Source organism: Alnus glutinosa, chromosome 2 (genome assembly GCF_958979055.1).
Source record: "Alnus glutinosa chromosome 2, dhAlnGlut1.1, whole genome shotgun sequence".
NCBI lineage: Eukaryota > Viridiplantae > Streptophyta > Magnoliopsida > Fagales > Betulaceae > Alnus > Alnus glutinosa.
In genome coordinates this window covers 7949574-7971710 of record NC_084887.1, presented here as the reverse complement: position 1 = coordinate 7971710, position 22137 = coordinate 7949574, and the positions used below count along the sequence as shown (strand labels likewise).

The following is a 22137-nucleotide window of genomic DNA, read 5'->3' as shown; positions in this document are numbered from 1 at the left end:
CAGAGAAAAATATGTTGCTTTATTTGTGATCTCCCAGTTCATATTTGATCTCTATTTCCTTTTTTCTTTTTTTTCTTTTTCAATTGTTAGGCAGAAAGTCCTAAAACTTTTTTCTCTTTTATGATTATGCAGATGCCAAGGGGTGTCCCAGTTGCAACAATTGAAAAAAAATTGTGGTGTTCCAACCAGTTGTGTATTTTGTGGGTTGTGGTAATGTTAGTAACCTAATGGTCTTGATGCTGTGATAAATTTATATGAGTATTTGAGGGTTTGGTTTGTGACCTTTATTGATGGTAATTCTGATTTGGGGTTATTTTTTATCAGATGTATATGGTGTATTGGAAAGGTCAAAAGGGGTTTCTATAAATATATATATATATATATTTTTAATTTCTTTTTATTTGGAGTACTTTTAGAGTCGTTTTATGGACCCTAAAACGGCTCTAAAAAAATTGATTTTTTTTTTTTTTTTTAAAAAAAAAAAAAAAAATTATAGCCATTTTAGGGTCCTTAAAACGGCTCCAATTAGTTAGAGTCGTTTTGGTCCAAAACAGCTCAAACAGATTTGAACCATTTTTACCAAAGTGGCTCAAACCGGTTTGAGCCGTTTTTGCCAAAATGACTTCAACTGATTTGAGCTGTTTTAAAAAGCAGCTTAAACCGATTTGGTAAAACGGCTCAAATTAGAGCCGTTTTAGTCCAAAACGGCTTAAACGAAGACTTTAATATGCGATATATTGAGCCGTTTTGAAAACGGCTCAAAACATTCTAAGGCGTTTTAAGGCCTTAAAACGGCTCCAAAAAAATGGCTCAAAACACCTATTTTTTTTTATAGTGCCACCATTTCTAGTTCAATCGTACTCCACTGTCCAGGAACAATAGTCTTCTTCTTGGCAACCCCCTCCCCTTGGTGTGGTGAAATTGAATTGGGATGCCTTTCTTAATTCTAAAGAAGGACGTGTGGGTGTGACGACCCCTTTATATATATATAAATAAGTCATCACAGTGACATGACTACGTGTCACTGAGCCAACTCGTAATACACATTCTTTAACATGTACCTGATATATTAGAGTTATGTAATATAAGCAACGGAATACGGAATCTAACTACGGAAGTCAACATCATAATCATAAAATTGTCAATTACACAAAAGAGCCAATTAATCTCTATATGTTTAAGGCTTAACATAGTTATTAAATATATACCAAAGGACTGGCTCATAAATACAAGTGTCACAGGTGACACGAGCCATAAACAAAGACTACTAAACAGTAGACAACCCATGATCCAATCATTACAATTGTCGCATTAAGCTTCAATCATACTGTCTCAAGCACTATGCTATGGCGTCATTCACTAGATCCACTGAACCTGCAGCCAAAGCATCAGAGTCTGTATGGTTGTGGGGTTAACCGTACAGGTAAAAATATGAGTTCACCACCTCAGTTATAAGTCACCGAGGTCTCGGTGGTATAAGACTCAATATAGAATAAACAAAGCGCACAAACATAAACACATACAAGATTCATCAATATTAATCTCAATTTACCAAGTCCACCCCATTCATCACACTTATTGTTTATCTCTAACCCAAGACTGGACTTACCAACACCGCAGCTAGAAGCAACAACTTTAGACTTACGCTTAGTATACAAGAATATCTACACGCACCGCCCGTAAAGCTACATACTTGCAGGACAAACAACACAAATGCTAGAGCCACATACCCCAGACTTACCTTTAACACTGCCCGTAAAGCCACATATCTGCAGGGCAACAATACACAAGTGCTAGAGCCATATACCCTACACTTACCTTTAATACCGCCCATAAAGCCACATACCCGCAGGGCAACAATATACAAGTGCTAGAGCCACATACCTTAGACTTACTTTTAACACCGCCCGTAAAGCTACATACCCGCAGGGCAACCATACACAAGTGCTTGAGCCACATACCCTAGACTTACCTTATATACTAAGTACTCATATACTACCATTATCACAACATATTCAATTCCCACGATCCACAACTCAATCACATTATTCTCATTCATCTTCCTTCCGCGCATACCACATTCATAATATAATTTCATGTTACTCAATCCCCAACAATTACAAACATATCAATTTCAATCATCTCAACATTAACTTATCATCATATTCCCAATTCACACACACACACATATATATATATATAATATCATGTTATCCATTCACATGTAGCTTAATGCATACCTTTACATTATCTCATTATCATATCTCCATTCACAATACAAATCTCATGCATTCTTCAATATCAATTCAGCAACATATATCATATTAACGCAACACTCAACATCAATTCAACGTCATGTCATCATTCACTTGTAATTTAATACATATCTCTACACTATCTCATTATCACATTTCCATTCACAATATAAGTCTCATGCATTCTTCAATATCAATTCATCAACATATTTTATTTTCACAATTTAGTTCATAATTTCATATACCAAATCATCATCATAGAATTAACATCCAATTAAACCAAACATAGCAATTCATATATCTAAATTCCTAAGGTCCCTTAATGAGTAGAATACTCACCTAGCTGCACTGGACTCTTGACTTGAACATCCCCTCGGATTCAAGTCACTTGGACTCTATATTGGAGAATCAATTCAAGTCTTCAATCTGGACACGATCCTGCGAACATTTGCAATATTAGTCTACGCTATTGAACATATACTCTATGACACATGAATTACCCGCGTGCTCATACGTCGCATCACCCGTTTCTAAAGCTAGCTAGGTGTTCTAACTATTATTGGGTTAAGCCTTGATCTTAGATTCATGTTTATTTCATTTCTTAACCTTTAGATAAATTTACTATTATATTTAATACTTTATCTTTTCGTTAACTAAACATTCGAGCATTTAATTTATAGAACCTTAACGATTTGCACACTAAATATTGGTTTAGTAATTCCTTTACATTGAATTATGATTTCCATATTACAACCTTTACGTTTTCCATTTATCGATTATACTCCTACATTTATTTTATTTACTTATTCTCTTACTTTATTTATAGTTAGGTAAATATTTCTATAATTAACTCATAAAACCTAACGTTTAACACTTACCCATTTATCATATTGTCCTAGTGCCCTTATACATTAATCATTCCCCATGCTTTTCTAAAATCCAAACCAAACACGCTCATAACATAACCAAATGCCGAAACATTATTCAACTATTGTTCAAAAACTCACCCAAGGGATACTATACCAAAACAGCCCACATTTCAAGAAACACTCCAAGACTTAACCTAGAAACCACAAATAAAGTCCTCAAAATTTCATTATCAACCTCCAACAACGATACAAGGATTAACTATAATTTAATCCCCCCATAATTTTGTAAACGACGACTAACAATTCATCTAGATTAGGCCATTTACACAATGGTAACAATTACAAATTACAATCCTCCATAATAAACCCAATAAGCATTCGGCCATAATAATATTTCCAATCTCTTAACACAAGTGTCACTTCTTACACAAAAATCAACGAACCGAAACTCAACCTCCACGAAACTAAATCTAAAGAACCCATAATTACATCGCCAACTTAAGGTACCAAAAACATAAGCATCCATAATCAATTGTTCACTCAAAACCCAAGGGAACCTCAATCCTATAAAACCCATTCCAAATTACTGCAAGACACCTTTCAAACAAAAACCCCAATTCAGTCAAAACTCAAGTAATATCATCAAATCTGCCAACAACAAAATCCAACATTTCTACCAATCAAAGCCAAGCAAAACACTCATCCCACATGACAATCCATCACCAATAAACCCCATTCGGCCAAAACCTATACAATTCAAGAAATTTCATACCCAAATCAACAAATCTACAACAACCAGAAAATAAAACCATTCAACAACATCCCCACAAAAATTAAAACCATGATCGTTGTAGGACTTCAAAAGCTCCATCGATTGCTCTGCTTCGAGCAACCTCTCCATGGTGGCCAACAACAAGTACGCATGTCACTCTGCCAATGGAGTGCATAAAGCCCATGCTCCTTTCGAAGAAACGTAAAACGAAAGAAAAAAAAAAAAAAAAAAAAAAAAAAAAAAAAAAAAAAAAAAAAAAACCCTAAAGCCTGCCATTGAACGAAATCTGTCAGCAATAAGCGCAAAAGATAAAAGCATAATGTAATATGCCAAAAAAAGAGACATTTTTCCTGTCAGAAATTTTAAAAGAAAAGAGAACCTTAAGAACGGAAAGCATCATATTGTTAATATTTGGAAACTAAAAAAGATTGCAAACTCAGCAACAACATAGATAAAGGTAAAAATAATAAGATGGTATACATACCAAGACACTTAAGTATGAGCCAAGCATTCCAGCTAGGATGAAGATACAACACTGATCCATTCACCTGAGGTTCACTTTAAACGCAGAGCATGAGCACAAAGTAAGTTCTTTGATTGCCCTACCTCAGCACTCAAACTTTTGGAAGACATGTGAAGGGAAACCCTTTAACTAATTGCATACTCAGAAATCTTAATGATGTGCTTTTATTTTCAAATGACACTCCTGCTAGTTTACCGGTTACTAACGAACTAAGAAGTATATTACTTGTTAGAATATTAATATTAAATAATTAAATTCACAATTTTCTATTAACTTAAACTTTTGGGATAACTGGTCATTTAACATGGTATTGAAACAAAGGTCCTGAGTTCAAACCTTGTCTCCATTATTCACATCTCATTTCAATTAAACCACGTGTGAGGCCTCACTAATTGAAGGGGAGTTTGAACCCACACGGGTGGGAAACTGTTAGAATATTAATTAAATTATTAAATTTGTAATTTCTTATTTATTTAAATTTTTTGAAAAACTGGTGATTTAACATTATTAGAGATTGCTACGCCCTTCATGGTAAAGGAAATTTGAGTCTTAGCATATTAACATATCGGTTAGGAAAAGTTCTACAAGGTTCCTACATGTTCTAGGGTTTTCTAGAGCCTATTAATAGTTAAGGTTTAATAGAATCAGCCTTGGTGATAAATAAAAGATGAAGAGTTTTGAAAAATCTTCTCGTCCTTCTCTAACTCCCCTCATCTTTCTTCTCTTCTCTTATATAGACACGGAAGTTGTATTGTTCTATCCTCCTCTCATTTTCATTCTGCTCTCTCTTTCTTTTCTCACCATGGAAAAAAAAATAAAAAAATTTGTAGATCTATTGTTTTAACTGCAATTATTATGTTTCAAAGCATAAGTTCATAAGACAAACATCTGCCGAATCAGTGTGCATGCCTATGATTCCTTGAGTCTAAATTCTAGACACACACACATGGGTAGTGCAAATGAAAAAGAAAACTGTATTTTATCACCCATTACCTAAAGTTCAGCATGAAAAGCACAACTCTGATATATGGTGCAATTCTGAGAGGAAGATAATCAAAGGCCACTGGTGACAAATAGAGAGCATAAACCAGTATATCAGCTACCAAAATTAATAGGCAAGTCAACTGAAAAGCAGAAAAAAGAACTGTTACAATCAGACTGGCGGAAGAAAGTATCATGACATTACACTTCCAGAAGATAAATCAGATATTGTCCGCTGGCTTTTTCATTTCATTTGCATACCAGAATTTTTTTTCTTTTCTCTGGCTTACATACAAAAGACTGAACATATGAATTGCACACTAAACTGAAAGATCATAAAATCTGTAAGATACACTGTTGCTTATTTTGCCCATTTTTATTAATGCTGTTGATGTTTTTATTCTTGATGCTGCTGTAGCTTCTAAAATTCAGAAATCAGTGGTAACACACTGTAGGAGGCTCCATTTACTTTCTATGAAGGATATTTCATTACTCACAACCGCGTTCCCTTTTCAACAAATTATTCATCTCTATCTCTGCACAGCTTAGAATCCTAGGTTCTAAGCCATAATAAATTCAACTGCATACGGATTTTTCATACACTGAAGGCACATTCCCGCTGTCTTACATGATCAATACTTTTCGCTTGATTTAACCAAATCCTAAAAGGAACGCTTTCTATAAATCCACTTGCTAACCTTTTTTTTCAGATTGCATTTAATATGAGTTCAACATCAACCATCAAGTAAAGAAATGAGTTTTTTTTTCTTCTGTAAGTAAAGATCTTATTAAAAGAGGCCATACCAAGTATACAAGAGAAACCCAAAAAAAGTTTGACAACAGTGCGGTAAGGTGCAAAATGGTCACTCAAGAAGCACCATGTACATTTAAAAAATGCAACCAAAATAAGAATGAATATGAAGATGAAGTACAGAAATTTCCTACAACCCACATATGAGATTGACATGTATCCCTTGACATGTGAGAAGCACATATTATTTCAATAGCATGTGCTTCTTAAAAACATGTGAGAAGGACACATGTCTTTTTTATATGTGGGTTGTAGAAAATTTCTTATAAACCGGTTTGTAGGAAATTTCTGTCCGAAGATGAATAAGTGGAAATACAAGGATGAGATTAAGTCAGTCAAGATAATATGGACATGGTCAGTGACCCAAAATTGCACGAAGAGCTAGGAGCATTGACAACCAAAGAGAAAATTGGCTAAAGCAACATGAAAAGACAAGTGGTTGATAATCTAAGAACACGACATGAATAAGTAAAAAGGTCAACCCCATGAAAAGAATTACGCTCTTTGGTTAACTTCTCAGCCATATGAGTCAACAATTTAAATCCCTAGCAGAAGCCATAGACAAAACTATCTAACAAACAAAAAGCTTCTTGTTTGTACAAAAATAAAAATAAAAAAACAGATAACTTGAGTAGTCAGCTTTTTACTTTTTGGAACTTCAAAAGAATCTACAAGATAAAGAATATGGAGGGAAGTACCTTTAACCAATTAAGAGGATTTCTCCAATAGAGATGGTACCCTTCGTATGAAATTTGAAAGAAAGTATGTATCACGAGTAAGATGAGAGTTATGCCCTGCATAAGAAAGCAGAAACTTATGCAACTTGCAAAAGACTGGCTATCTAATACATCATACCAAAGAAACATTTGGAAAAGAACTAAGATATGAAAATCTCATCAACAGAGGTGAGAAGCTCACCCTAGAAATCTACCCAACATGTCTAACATAAACAACTCTGCAGTTTGAGTCATCCGCACAAGATTGACTCAACATAATTTTGATTAATATTTTGATTTTTCTTTTAATGTTTCAAACCATGAGTGAATACTATCACTAATACTATTTAGACTAGCACTTATGCTACTTCAATTTTTTTCAGACTTACGTTCTATATGCAACATATGTCTACAATCATCTTTTTCAATCAAGACCTACTAACGAGTTTGTTCACCTTCTCCCACCTAACATAGTGGGCCTTCTTTCTAGCCGGAGACTCATCTGTAGGTGTAGGAGGACAACAATGATGATAATTTATGTCTGAACCACATATTCCGGAGGACAACAAACTCCAATCATGTCAAATTTATAACTTAACCACTTGGCATATGAAGATAGCAAGTTGAGAGAACAGATGCTAAACAGAAGTGGCTTTGTCCTAGTCTCCTAGAAACAGTTTGTTCATTTTATTTGCACTTCCAGCCTTCCATAATACCTTAAATCTTGTGTGTGCGTGTGCACTAAAACTCGCAGTGAATGTATTCACAGCATTTCTGGACACAAGGACAGAAAGCATATATATATATATACACCATTCACGTTTAACTAGCTCCAATAGAATGTAGAGGAATAAAATTTATTGATACAATAACAACAAATGTCATAAATATTCTACAAGCCATATATTAATTTTCTGACGTACTACTCTTACCTTGTAAATGAGAGACTCTGCACAAGTTAAGTAGGGGAACTCCCCAAGAAAAAAGTACTCCCTATCGTCACAAGAATATGTAGAATAGTTTGTACACCACAAAGGTTTCTGCACAAAGTTAAGCAAGTTAAGAATAAACACATACCCACCCCCCCCAAAAAAAAAACAATAAACAACAAACAAATACCTTGACAGCACTACCCACTATTCTTTTTCTTTTTGCCAAAAGGCCTTATACCAATGCACAGAATGGAAATGAAAACAATAGCAACCAAAATTAAAGAAAAAAAAAAGTACAAACCTCTAAGAAATTTAGGACTATCAATGCAAAGTAAGTGAGGGACAAAACAAAATCAAATCGAATAAATATGAAGTATAACTTTGCAGCATTCTGGAAGTTTGATTGATCAAGAATTTCCTCCGGTAGACCAGTACCATCTTCAGCCTGCAGAATGCATTTTCAAAGCATAACAAGTAATTATTTGTTTGGAAAAAAAAAAAAAAAAAAAAAAAAAAAAAAAAAAAAGGAGAATAAGAACATTAATGAAGAAATGAGAAATAAATCTCAGACATTTTATATAGAAGTTCATAGAGGGAGACTAGACATGATTATAGTTTCTATTTATTTCATTTTTAGTTACAATTCACAAGTCTTCCAAATAAAATACAATGGTTAAAAAAAGGGAAAATGTCAGAAGGATGAAAGGAAAGACAAACAGATATACATTAACAATTTTTTTTTGGGTTAGTTACATATAAGCAAACTTATTAAAAAGAAACTTCGAAAATCAAGCAAATTTCCCTCCCTCCCTCCCTCCCTCCCTCCCTCCCTCTCTCTCTCTCTCTCTCTCTCTCTCTCTCTCTCTCTCTTTGCAACTGCTTATAACTTGTCTTCATGGAAACCTAGATTGAAATTCCAAAGACAAACCCAGTTGGAACGGATACTAAAATTCAATATTAACAAGAATTTTATTAAATATGGCATATAAAAACAAGAAAAATATGAGAAGATTGATACATTCTATTGAAAATTTAAGCCCAACACAAGTCAACTAAAAACAGAAATACATATACCACCTCCACTATCAGTTGCTTACAATATTAATCTTGAATATCCTAAGATCATTTATTACATTGCCAAGTCAATATTATCAAATAATAATCCATTATAAAACAATACTGTCATTAAACAGTAACCCAGTATAAAATTCATTCAGAAACTAACAAATCACAACTATATTTCATTGTAATACACATACAAAATAGCAAAAGCAGCGCAAAAAATTTAATCATTAGGTAACCCGACTGGCCATTCTAGTACTATCAAACAGAAACCCATTATAAAACTCACTTCAAATCAATAAAACCCACAATATTCCACATCCAAAACAACGAAAAAGCAGACTAATCAACCATCACTAAGGTCATTCATTAAATTGAATATATTCCAAAACATACTTGTATCAAAATTCACTTCAGAATCATCTATATACATCTAAATTATCCATAATTCCACATCCAAGACAAACAAAATAAATCTAGATGAAGTGTAAGAAAGATCTTTCATTCCACTGCATACACTATGAGACACAAACCAATTAGAAAATTCAATTCAATATCATCAGCTCACATTTCAATTCTTCATAATTTCACATCCAAAACAAACTAAATAAGTATGACCAACCAGCACTAAGATCATCCATTACAGTGCATCCATAATTCCAATCCAAAACAACAAAATAAGCCAAACAACTATCACTAAAATCATTCATTACATTGCATATTTTCACCAAACACAAACCCATTACCAAACTCAATTCGAAATCATCAAGCCACAGCTAAATCCACCATAACTGTCATCGAAAAGCACATAATTCAAATTTGACGTGAACAGACATTCCTAAGAATTATGTATTACATCACAACATTGCAGGTGAAATGAAGAAACGAACTAACCAGATCAACCAGAGCCGCAGCCTTTTGATAAGCAATAGCATCAGAGTGTTTATAGTGCTCTCTCCGGCGACCTTTACTTCCACTGCTTTCACCGCCCAGCAGAGGCTTCTCAATCTCAGAGAGAACAAAGAAACAGAAACCAAATCACACTTTCTTTCAGCAAAAATGGCGCAGAGAGGAAAATGGTGATCTGAGACGTAAAGCGCGACAGGGATGAAACGAAAGTCTCGTCATTAAGGGAGATGCGAACGTGTTGAACCTTTCGCTTGAGGTTCCCATGAGCTAGCCCTCACGGCTACTTCCATGCACTCTCCTCTAAAATTACACATTTTGAAAATGCAAGGTAACAAGAGACGCACGTGCATCAGTTTTTGACCGTTGATATAAGTTATGTAGATTCAAATTATTTAATGGTTGATTTTTTTTAAAAAAAAAAAGTACAAAAAAAACAAATAAGAGATTAAAAAATATAATTTCTCATTAAAAAATACTAACCTCTTGGGTTCGATTAAACATTAGAGCATGAGAAATCATTTCTTAAAGCATTCACACACCTCGTCAAGCCTGATGGCTGATTGTAAATTTGGGTGAAAATGTAATTTGCCTTTAATTTATTATTTTAGTCTAAAAATTAAAATTAATATATATATGTTGATTGGATAAGACATGTAAATGTAAGTGCTTAAAAAAAATATATTTAAATAAAATAATGAAAATCAACCGTTAAAATATAGAATGAGATATAAAGCTTTGAAAAAAAGGGAGTAGTTATAATTACAAATAAAAAAAAAATGTAATATTCTTACTACAAAAAAAAAAAAAAAAACAATGTTGAGTTGAATGTAAATGCTCTTACATTATTATAAGTTGACAAATATTATGCTCTGTTTGTTTCGACGTAAAATAGTTTCCGTCGTAAAATGGTTTTAGGGAAGTCATTTTTCTGAAAAATATTTTTCGCCAAAAGCATTTTTCGGTTTTTGGCACGTACGGAAAAACACAAATATTTTTTATATTTTTATTCAATCATATTAACCTATAAAAATCAATTGTTATTCAAAACATATAAATATTAATGTAAAATAATATAAAAATCAAAGGTGATGAGATTCCGTCACTGACCGACAGGATTCCTGCCACTTTTACCGGATTCTGGCTACTATAGCTAGAATTCGAGATAAAAGGCCGGAATTCAGACAGTTTCGTTGGCATCTAGGTTGGTCGGATTCTGGCCAAAACTACTGGAATCCGGCATAGAACGGCCGGAATCTTGCCAGAACAGCTAGAATTCGGCCGTTCTGGCCGGGATATTGGAGCCAAATCTATCCAGTCAACCGGCCGTTTTGGCTGGGATGTTCTGGCCAGATCCGGCCGTTCTGACCAAATGGCCGGAATACGACCAGTTTGGTCCCCAGAATCTGAGTTCACCGGATTCCGGTGACATTTACCGGATGTTGTCGAATTTCGAAACAGACAAGAATTCGATGATGGTTGACTATTTGAACGTGAAGGTCGACTATGTCGTTTAAAAGGGATTGAACGCGTCTGACGTCTTGGGAAAATGATTTACGCTTTTAAAAAGCGTAAATCATTTTCTAAAATTTACTAAGCGTTTTTGGTCAAACAAAAATCATTTTTTGAAATTATTTTACATTAAAACAAACATAGCATTAATTTATTAGCAATGAAAAAGCAAATAAGGGAAGGTATTCCGGGTGTGCGTGGTCTCATTTTATTATGATTTTTGTTTTTTAACGAATCCTAAGATGATTTCATACTATTCATTTTATTATGATTTTTTTTTTTTTTTAACGAATCCTAATACAATCTTTTATTCGATGATTTCATACTATTCATTCATGAAATGATCACAGACTATTAATTCTCCAAAAAAGGATTTAGTCTTGGTAATGACTTTTTTTTTTTTTTTTTTTTTTTTTTTTTTTTGGTGTTGTTGTTGTTGTTGTTTTCTCTTCATATCTAGTGAATACTATGATTATGAGTTTGATTATCAAACAACTTTCTCCCCCTTTCCCCTTATTTTCACTTTCCCAAAAGAATAAACATTTTTATTTTTATTTATTTATTTATTTATTTTTTACCATTTTTCTTTCACAAAAGTCACACATTTATATCAATCAACTTTCCCTCCTTCTCCCCTTTAATGTTTTATGTTTTTGATTGTACATCCAGCTTAGGTGGTATTAAAAAAAAAAAAAAACAGCAGGTCTGTAAAACCAACCAACGGTCCAAACTTAACAATTTTTTTTTAGGGTTAAATAGATATTTGTACTTGCGGTTTAAAAATTTTATTTTTTGGTACCTTAATTTCAATTCGTATTATAGATAGTACCTGAATTTTAGGCAAAGACAAACTTAGTACCTCTATCTATTTTTCCGTCTAATATTTAACGGTCTGCCACGTGTTAACTCTTAAAAGTTGACACGTGGCACAATATAAAAAAAAATTAAAGAATTAAAAATAATAAAACTTAAAAAAAAAAATTAAAACTTTAAAAAAAATAGTCAGCCCCATTTTGCCTAAGGGGAGGCTCAACCACCCCCTTGGCCGGCCTAGGGGTAACCGAACCATCCACAAGGGCCACTCCCAAAGGCCAAAACCTTCACAATTTTTTTTATTTCTTCTCTAGTTTAAATGAACTGGAGAGTATCCAGTTCCTTTTAGTGTAGGAGTATTTTATATCTTCTTCAGTTCAAATGAACAGGAGAGTATCAAGTTCTTTATACTAAAAATACCCCTACACTACCATAAAGAATTGAATACTCTCTCGTTTATTTAAATCGGAGAGGATCCGTTTCCATACAAAAAAAAATTGAACAACACATGAAATTAATATAAAAGCAAATTAAAAGAAGAAATATACCACCAGTAAAGGCATTCAAGAAGATTTTGAATAAACCCTAAATCTAATTTGTTTTGGATGATTGAAAGAAAATTGAAAACAATTAAACCAAAATTCCTAATTGATACCTAAATCGATTAATATCAAACAAAAACCCTAAACCAAACCTAAATTGACAAATATGAATGAAACGAATAGCCCTAAACCCTAAACAAATATATATATATATATATATATATATATATATATATATATATATATAGTGAAAATTACTCCAATTAAATCGCAATTATTCGTAATAAAATATATAGAATTCTCGCCCAAGAATGCCCGTAGAGTAAAACTGAAGCTCGTCGTTTGAGATTTCTAAGCTAATGCCATCTTAACACATGTTGAGGGTTGCTTTTCAATTCAAATTTTCCACGTGCCACCGTCTCATTTGATGGAAGAGGTCAACTCAAATTGAGCTATGATTTTGGGTCAAAGACTCAAAATTTCACTAAAGAAGTGCCAACAAGATCCTCATCAATGATCCTTAAATTTTATACAACCGATGGTATATATCGGTTGAGATTTCTAAGCTATGCTATCTCTGTTTGTTTAATTGTGTTTTGTACGGATGAAAAATTAAACCTGAATATTTTTAGTTTTTCTATTACAGCAAGAGACAGACAAGAACTTTGTAATTTTTAAATACAGAAAGTATTAGAAAAGCACTGAAGATCAAAGAAATTTTGTTATCTTTTTATTAAAATAATAGAACAACAATTACTTCTGTATTTTTGTTGATAACAGGACAATATTTACTTCTGTATTATGTTGATATCTGCTAATCCAACTGTCCATAACTGCTTAAATAACAGTTATAAACTGCTTATTTTAACAGACATTTAATTCTTACCATCAGATCAAATAACTGTCAATGATTATTTAATAATAACCATTAGATCGTTTTTAATTAATCACAGCCGTTAGATCAAATGTGATTTGACCTTACAGTTTATTTTAGTGATGGTCCAATAAATCCAACTACTGGATTTAACTAAAAAGCATCTTATAGTTTAGATCAAACCACCAGATCGATTGATCATGACCATCCGAAAATTGAAAGGTCATGATTAGCGCCCTATAGCCCATTGCCATCAAAGCGCCACTAATGCCCAACAGCCACTGCCACACGCGTGCGTGAGTATGCACGTAAGTGCATACACCAAAACATTACTTTAAACGCTTAAAGTGTGATGAGCCTTATAAATGTCAACTACACTTTCTCTTTTCTTTTTTTATTTTATTTTATTTTATTTTATTTTATGTAGGACTATCTTCATTTAATACTCTTTAACACCTTTTTAAAACTTTCTCAAAAGGCACAAAATAACTGGAAACTCGTCGAACCACAAACAACATCTTATGTTCACGTGTTTCCTTTGTCTTGTGAAATCTTAGTCTTTAGTCTTTTGCATGCCCGTTATGAGCACCCACCAATTACTTATAGTTAATGAGAGTTTCAATATTGACTCCCTCCATAACAAACCCGGGCCTAAAGGGTTGCCATCGAGCAACTGTTATCTGGACAACAACCAAAAGTGTCCAACAATCGGGGCAGAACTAGACTTTTAGGTAAAGGGGGACGGGCCAAAAAAGAAAAAGAAAAAGAAAATTAAGGTGATAAGAAATTAATTTTGAAGGGATTGTCGCATAAAAACATATAATTTTTTAAGGAATTTTGAAATTTTTGGAGAGATTATTGCCCAAATACTTAATGTGGCTCCAGCCCTGCCGACAATGCATAATATACTGCAATGTTGGACCAATAAGTGTGTTCTTGACTAACAAGCAATGTATTTATGGTCCCTATCATATTATGTGTAAGTTCATCATATAGTACTAGTGAACATTTGCCATGTGAAACTCATGCTTTGCATTCATCAATTTTTTTTCCGCATAAGGCTATAAGCTAATGATTGAGTGAGGACAATATGCATTGCCGAGTAGCATCCTGAGGGTGTTATAATTTAAATTTAAATAGATTGAACACATGATCAACACTCCGTTGTAGTCTAGTTGGTCAGGATACTCGGCTCTCACCCGAGAGACCCGGGTTCAAGTCCCGGCAACGGAATTTTCTTTTTGAGGTTTAGTGTTTCCACGCGACAGGAATTTTTTTTTTCATTGGGGAGGGGAGTGATGATGATAGTGGTTGTAGTGGCAAAAGTGGATGAGGTGCTTCATTTAGGGCAGTTAGAGAAAATAAATAAGAGGAAGAGAAACAAATGTACTTCTATTGCTAATCAAACGGATAACAAAAGTATTGGATTGAGCTCATAGATATACATCATATTTTTTCTCTCTCAAACCACATATACAAGAACACCGTGCACATTGCATCATCCTTTATTCAATGCATAATAAAACACGCAATGATTAGTCACTGATATTGTAAGCTAAAAACATTGGACAAACTCTTTGCCCTCACCATCCTCTCTGAGAACCCCCAGAAGAATGCGCATTCAACATGTCAATCACAGTATTAAAATCAACAGGCTGCCCGCTTTCCTCCATCCTCTGGATCACGCTGGCAGCATGGTCACTCCTGAAACCCATGCTCGACAATTTCTCAATCAGCTCAGCATAGGGATGATTGCGAAAGAATTGTGAATGGTTTGGATTCCGGACCATAAGATTGGGGGCCGTTGTTTGTTGTTGTGGATTCTGAAGAGAGACGCTTGTTGGAGGATATCCACCTTGAGTGTAGTGAGAAGGTTGAGGTGGATGGTGTGCCCTCCCTTCACCGTCATACATCATATATGCACTTCCTGGAGGAAGTGTGGGCTGAGGGCCAGCAGCTGCATATCCGTCACCTGGTGGTGCTCCAAAAGTGCTCTTCATTTGCTGAGGAGGAGGCTGCTGTGGAACTGTTCTACCTGCTCCACCATATCCGTACGGCATGGCATCAGCACGGCTGGATACTGGTTGAGGAATTCCTGGAAATGGAACCTGCATCGGCATGCTGTTTGGCAGTGTTTCTGGAGGAGATGGGTTCGTTTGTTGACTTGGTGGGTAGGAAGAGTAAACTGTTGCTGGTAGGGGCCTGATCTGGGGTTGCATCAAGGGCTGTTGTGGTGGCTGGGATGATTGCTGGGGCCATTGCTGCTGATATTGAGGGAATGATTGAACTTGTGGTGTTTGATTCACTTGAGACGGAGTTGGCTGTGGTCCCACCCTAGAGATGTCCTGCAGTTGGGGTGTTCGGTACTGAGAATCAGAAGGCGGATATTGACTCTGAGTGTGTTGTGTTTGCGCAGGTGGATTTGGTAATTGAGTCGAAGGCGGATATTGACTCTGAGTGTGTTGTGTTTGCGCAGGTGGATTTGGTACTTGAGTCGAAGGGAGATAATAGGACTGTTGTTGGGTTAGATTCTGAGGTGGAGCTTGTGAAGGGGGTGCCACAGGCTGTGGCTGTGGTGCGACTTGGTGTGGTAGCGCAAGAGCTAACTGCTGGTTATGTACATCAGATGTATTGTCAGTCTTTCTGGAATCAGCTGCCGCTGCTGAAGATTTCTCCTCATTGCTTTGGGAGTGGCTTGAAGAAGATGACTCTTTTTGCGCAAGCTGAAGCTTGGCCAACTCTTTCTGGGTCTCAGCAAGTTCTTGCTTGTCTCTTAGAATCTGTACAGATCTGTGGACCTGCAGTGGGCAATATGAAATAATCAACTGTAGCAAATGGCATCAAAGTACTTGACGATCACAGCATATAGTCATTGAGAGAAAAAAGGGTAAAACATGTTAGTGGATATGACTTGAGCCTGCTAATTAACAGCAAAGCAGAGTGCTTCCCTCCCAAACACCATAGCTCTAAACATGTATGGGTCCAAATCAGGTTCAACTTGACAAAAGGAACAAAAAAAGAAAAAGAAAAGGTGAATGGTTCTTAATTCAATAAGACTGTATACAATCTATCTTGCTTTAGAAAAGCAGGTATGCGGATTAAAAGATTGGTCTCAGAATGGCCGGCAGACTTCAGTTGGAAAAGAGAACTTTGAAATGTTTGGATATCATCACAGTAGTCTTGGAACATAATCCTGAATCCAAAGTCATTGTTCTGAGAGACTCGCTAAGACTTACTCAAAGAACAAAACATAAACATTCTAAGATAAAAATAAAAAATAAAACATTCATGTTGAGGATGAAATTGAAAAAAAAAAAAAAACAAAACAAAAAAGGAAACAAAACATACAAAACAAAAGAATGATGATGATGCCCAGGCAAGGGGAAAGGAAAGAAGAATGAGCAGAGAAAAACAAAACATGCTGTAATCACCAAGCTGCAATTCATGGAGATCCTTTTATTGCGCCCAAGAAAACTCAATAAACCACTGGCCTTTATACCTTCAATAGGAAAATAAGACAATGTAGAGAATAACCGAGCTCACCAATTATTTTCAACAGATGAAAATGGAAAACGTAAATTAACAATCATATTGATGATACAAAAAAATAAATAAATAAATAAGATAACTGACACCACGTTGATACTGCAAAACATTCTAAGATGAACATGAAGAGATTAAACATTTTATGTGAACAGGGCATAAGACTAGGACAATGAAAAAGAACACCACTTGATGCTTCCATTTATATACGCATAGAGAGATACAATAAATAACTTTTATGCATTTTGTGATATGTTCTATGTAGCACCGATACAAATACAAAATGAGGATGCAATACAATAAAGACAAGGCGGTATGTAAATTGTTCAAAACCCTAAGATGCGATAAGGCAAGTAGACGTTATAACTCTCACTCCACAACAACTAGGTTCATGATTCAACAGAGTTCAAAAGGTTTATTTGAAGATAATATTTTTCTAATAATTGAGAAAATATATTACACTATGACTAATATTATTTTAAGGAGTACTCCACCAGAGTATCCAGAAAATGTGACTTAATTAACTCATTACACAATCTCCTCCAGGATTATGTAGTTAAAACTCTCACTCCACCCAGCCTAAGTGAACAGGCTCATCAAAGTATCAGGGGGCAGAAAACCATCTTCCTAAAAGCTTTATTTGCACGCACCCACAGAATGAATAATTATAGGACCCAGCAATTCTTTGCCGCAGTCAGGAAACTTTCAGAAGCTGATGTGAGCCTATGTTATTATAAAGGTCCTCTAAAGTGAACATACAAGGGTGCTGCATTTCATATCTCATACGAAACAAATAAAAGAATATCCCCTACTTCAGATGTATAAACTTTTGAAATTGAGACTCACTTCTTGAAGATGTTTCTCAAGAGATTTAAGCTTTGAATCTTGCTCTCCATGATCTCGAACTAAATCTGACCGCATTTCTCCAATTGATTTATCAAGATTGTAGCAGTATAATTCCAACTGCGACAACCGTGAACTGATTCCCTCAAGAAAGCGCATAAGGTTGTCAGCATACTTTTTCATACTTTTTTCAACTGTTGAAATCACATCTTGGCCGAAAGAATCTTCAGGCTGGTTATAGACTGCAGGAAACAATGCTGATCTTGCCATTCTGCTTTTCTGAAAATCCTGCTCACAAAAAAACACAGGAGCTTATAGAAAGTGAATAAAACAGTATACCATTTGTAGTCACTCAAAGGTATTAGACAATAACACTAGCTAGCATTCAAAACAAGATGCTTTTCGGAATCAACGTGTAAGAAAAATCATGTAAGAAAAATCTTAGATCCAATCAATAAACACTACCAAAGGATGAAAAAGTTGCAGCACAAGCATGCTATAACCAGCACGACACTTGAGCATTTTCCTGCTTTATTAGTATAATATTGACAGAAAAATTTCTCAAACGAAAAAAAAAAAAAGCTTGCAAACCTTTCAAAATCTGGACAGATACACATATGTATCAATTTACTACGAACAATTCAAAACTGATACAATTTAAAACAAAACATATTACTTGCTTCGTTAATTTGCTCAAAATGAAACCCCATCTGAAAAAATCCTATTACTGAACTCAGCTAAAGAAAAAAAAAAACTAGGTTTTGGAACTTAAAGCTCTTTCCATCTATAGGAACCAGGGCTTTAACCATCCACAACCATAAATAATAGCACATGAAAAATCTAATCTTTACAATTCAACAAACTAAAGCAACAACTAGGCCTTTTGAATTACATCCTAAACCTTGATCGCCATTTCAACATTCCCAAACCCAGATTCCAGGAATGCCCATCCTAAACGGATGAAATTACATCAACCTCCAACTTCACCGAAACCCTAGCCAGTACGGAAAATTTACCTTGCCAGAATTGGAGCCGACGACCGGGTCGCCATGGCTCCCATTCGTAGAGTCCTGGCTCGCGTAGTCCTGGTACGAGCAAAGGATGTCATCGGTCCCGAAATCGAACCCCTTGGAGCCCGGGTTACCCCGACCCGACGATCCGGACGCCATCGGTAGAGATAAGGATCAAGATATTCAGGAAGTTTGTAGGGCGAGAAAGTTAGGGCTTTTTTCTAGAGAGAGAGAGAGAGAGTTTCTTTGGCTTTGTTTGGAGACGAAGTTTCGTGGGGTTTTTTTTTATACGGGGATTTGGGGAAGCGAGAGGAAAACGTTTTTGTTAGATAAAAGATTGTGTTGGGGCTTGCGGTCAGATAAGGATTCGGTTCACCGACCATGCTTTTTGCAGGTATAGCCTTTGATTTTCGTGTATTTAAATATTGCATGTGACTTTTAAGTCCTTAACATTAATGTATTATTAATATATTGACGTTGATTAATGATTATGACGATTCATGACTCTACTGTTTATTTATGTTTTTCCTGGTCGCGCCCGCAACTCCTTACACCTAACTATGGCATTCACATCCGGTTATTTTGGAACCATGGTCTTATAATTGTTCGAATTTGAAAAAATTTGAATAGATAATTGTGAGAGACTACTTATGAAACTCACATAACCAGAGAGTGGTTGCACAGTTCAATTTTTATTTGGTAAAGTGGATCCCATAAGTAGTTACTCACAATCACCTGAAAATTCGGACAAATAATTATAGATGATCATAATCCGTTATTTTGATCAGTTGAGATATAAACATAAGTAGTTTCTCACAATTATCTGTCTGAATTCTCTCAAATTCGGACAAATAATTGTAGATAATCATAATCCGTTATTTTGATCAGTCGAGATGTAAATTTGAAATATCTATTAAAAAAAAAAAAAAAGGATGTAAATTTGAATGAAAATTTACCATTCATAAAAAGCCGCCCAATGGTAGATTGGTAAATTACTACTGTGCTCACCAAATTTAACCAAATTTAATGAGTATTGTAGGCTCAACAAATGTAATATATATATTATTTTATGATTTTATCTCATTTCTGTAATGAAAAAATAAATAAATTTTTGAAAAATAATATTAAATAGAATAGTAAAAGTAAATAGTTGGTAGAAAAAAATTTGATTAATTTTTTAGCTAAAATTGAGAAAAAAAAAAAAATATTGAGCCGAATGTAATGCTATAAGTACTATTTTTCAATCTTATAAAATAATTTGCATTTTATATTTACGTTTAAACTTACTTTTCAACTTACACTTGTTTAGCAAATACCCATTTAGGGCATTGACCCGAATCTCTATTCTGGTGCCCGCCTCCTAAACCTGTTGATCGACACGTCTCCATATTAACTTGTAAATAATGGTAATAATAAGAGATATTGCTTAATAGATCACATGGAGTTGGGTTTCATAATTTAGAGCTAACAATTTGGGTTGGTTTGTAAGTTTCGTGTCAACCTGTTAAGGATCAACTCTGATACTATCTATTTAGTTAAATAGGTCAAACCCTTCACATCTAACACGACACATTTAAATAAGATGGTCATACGACACAACTCATTTGATAAACAAGTCGTGTTAGGTTTACTTGATTTGACCCAACTCGTATAACTCATTTAATAAACAGGTCATGTTGGGTTGACCAAAACATGACTCGTTAGTTAATTTGAAAACTAACTCAAATAAATGAATAATTCGTTTAATCGGCCAACCTGTTATTTTATTTTTTATTTTTTAATTTTTAATTATAAGAGAAAAACAATATGATTTTATAATTATAGGGGTAAAAGGGATCACCCATGGGCTAAGCAGGCTGACCCGAGATTGACCTATTTATTAAAAAGATTAATGCAACTTGATCCAAATTGACTCAAACTCGATTATACCAAACCCTAACCCGAGATTAAGGTATCAAGCGTGTTTTGAAAATTTTGTAAAAAAAAAATTGAAAGTTGCCCTTTTCATATTTTGTTAGGCCATCTCCAGCAAAGTGGCTACTTTAGCCAAAATGGTTAAATTTAACAATTTTTGCTCTTTTCTCCTCTCCAGCAGAATAGCTAAAGTAAATTTTTTCATCTAACATTGAACAGTGAATAGGCAGAGTTGCCTATTAACTGTTCACACAAGTTAAAATTTTTTATTAATATTTTCTCTCTCCCCCCCTCTCCCTCTTCATCCCTCTGTCCCTCTCCATCGATCTCTCTCTGTCATCCCCATTTCCCGGCGATCGGATATCCAGATGTTAGACTTCTTGCCGAGGTAGAGATCACTCTCACAAATGTAAGGGATCCCACAAATGAATCGCTCATGATCTTGAAAGCAAGTCCGGAAAATGGTTCATCATCACTTGCAGGCCTTTCAATTGTCACTTCTGGGTTTTCTGGGTCAGTCCCCTTCATTGCTGGCACGTCAAGTGGAGAAGGCAAATAATCAAACACAGCGTCAAGCAATGGTTGAACTCCCTTATTTTTAAAAGCTGAGCCACATAATACTGGGACAAAACTGAGCGAGATGGTTCCTTTCCTTATTAATTTCTTAATGGTTTCCTCATCAGGCTCAACTCCTTCTAGGTAGCTCTCTATAGCTTGATCATCTAACTCAACTACGGTTTCTATCATCTGTGACCGATACTCTTATGCCGGCTCCTGAAGATCTGCAGGAATATCCTCATACACAAATTTAGCACCCAACTCTCAGGTCCCCCACCACTCGTAGGGCGCTCGTCACTGCACGGACCTCAGGAAACCGCAGGGATGGGTGGTCCGCCAGCAGGTTGTGGATGGGTATGATGTTGTATGGCTCCGATTCCGCCGGTGCGGGCTGCAGCTGGGCCGGAGAAGGTCTTGGGTGTGGGTGGGCAAGGGTGGTTTTACTGGTTTGGTTGTGGGTTTGATGGGGTTGGCCGGTTGTTGGGGATGGGTACAGAAGAGAGAAAAAAAATAAAACAATAAAAAAAGAATGAAAAATAATATTTTAAGAAAATGAAGCGTAGAATAAAGAGTATTGTTGGAGTGTTTTTAACTGTTAGAATAGCTAAAATAAATATTTGTAGTTTTTGAGTAGCTACTTTAACTTTACCTGCTGGAGATGGCCTTATATGAGCTTTGAAAGTCCATCAATTTCTCATATG

The 22137-nt window shown here is 35.0% G+C and overlaps 2 protein-coding genes and 1 non-coding gene across 3 annotated transcripts; 1 reads left to right on the top strand and 2 right to left on the bottom strand.

The window, feature by feature from the left end:
* Window positions 1-1123: 1123 nt before the first annotated feature.
* Window positions 1124-9959, bottom strand: LOC133860838 (two pore calcium channel protein 1A-like; the record flags this gene model as incomplete). The annotated part of the gene is made up of 8 exons (XM_062296467.1): window positions 1124-1374; window positions 2595-2693; window positions 4381-4454; window positions 5413-5543; window positions 6910-7005; window positions 7860-7967; window positions 8161-8304; window positions 9816-9959. Coding segments are annotated over 7 exons (714 nt in total), but the record flags the coding sequence as incomplete, so codon positions are not given.
* Window positions 9960-14728: 4769 nt separating this feature from the next.
* On the top strand, window positions 14729-14801 carry TRNAE-CUC (transfer RNA glutamic acid (anticodon CUC)). Its single transcript has one exon. It is a non-coding gene; the product is annotated as a tRNA-Glu (tRNA).
* Window positions 14802-14945: 144 nt separating this feature from the next.
* LOC133860837 (uncharacterized) lies at window positions 14946-19277 on the bottom strand. Its single transcript, XM_062296466.1, has 3 exons — window positions 18971-19277; window positions 17958-18242; window positions 14946-16366 (listed from the first exon to the last, which is right to left on the bottom strand). The coding sequence occupies exons 1-3, from the start codon at window positions 19121-19123 to the stop codon at window positions 15152-15154; spliced, it is 1653 nt and encodes a 550-aa protein (XP_062152450.1). The 5' UTR covers window positions 19124-19277; the 3' UTR covers window positions 14946-15151.
* Window positions 19278-22137: the final 2860 nt, after the last annotated feature.

Bases quoted from the DNA above. Each gene is read 5' to 3' on its own strand.
- LOC133860837 (XM_062296466.1), bottom strand. From the start codon at position 19,123: ATGGCGTCCGGATCGTCGGGTCGGGGTAACCCGGGCTCCAAGGGGTTC. The intron at 18,243-18,970 runs GTAAATTTTCCG...TTTTGTGAGCAG, and splicing joins TCGGCTCCAATTCTGGCAAG to GATTTTCAGAAAAGCAGAAT. The intron at 16,367-17,957 runs GTGAGTCTCAAT...TGCCCACTGCAG, and splicing joins TTGAGAAACATCTTCAAGAA to GTCCACAGATCTGTACAGAT.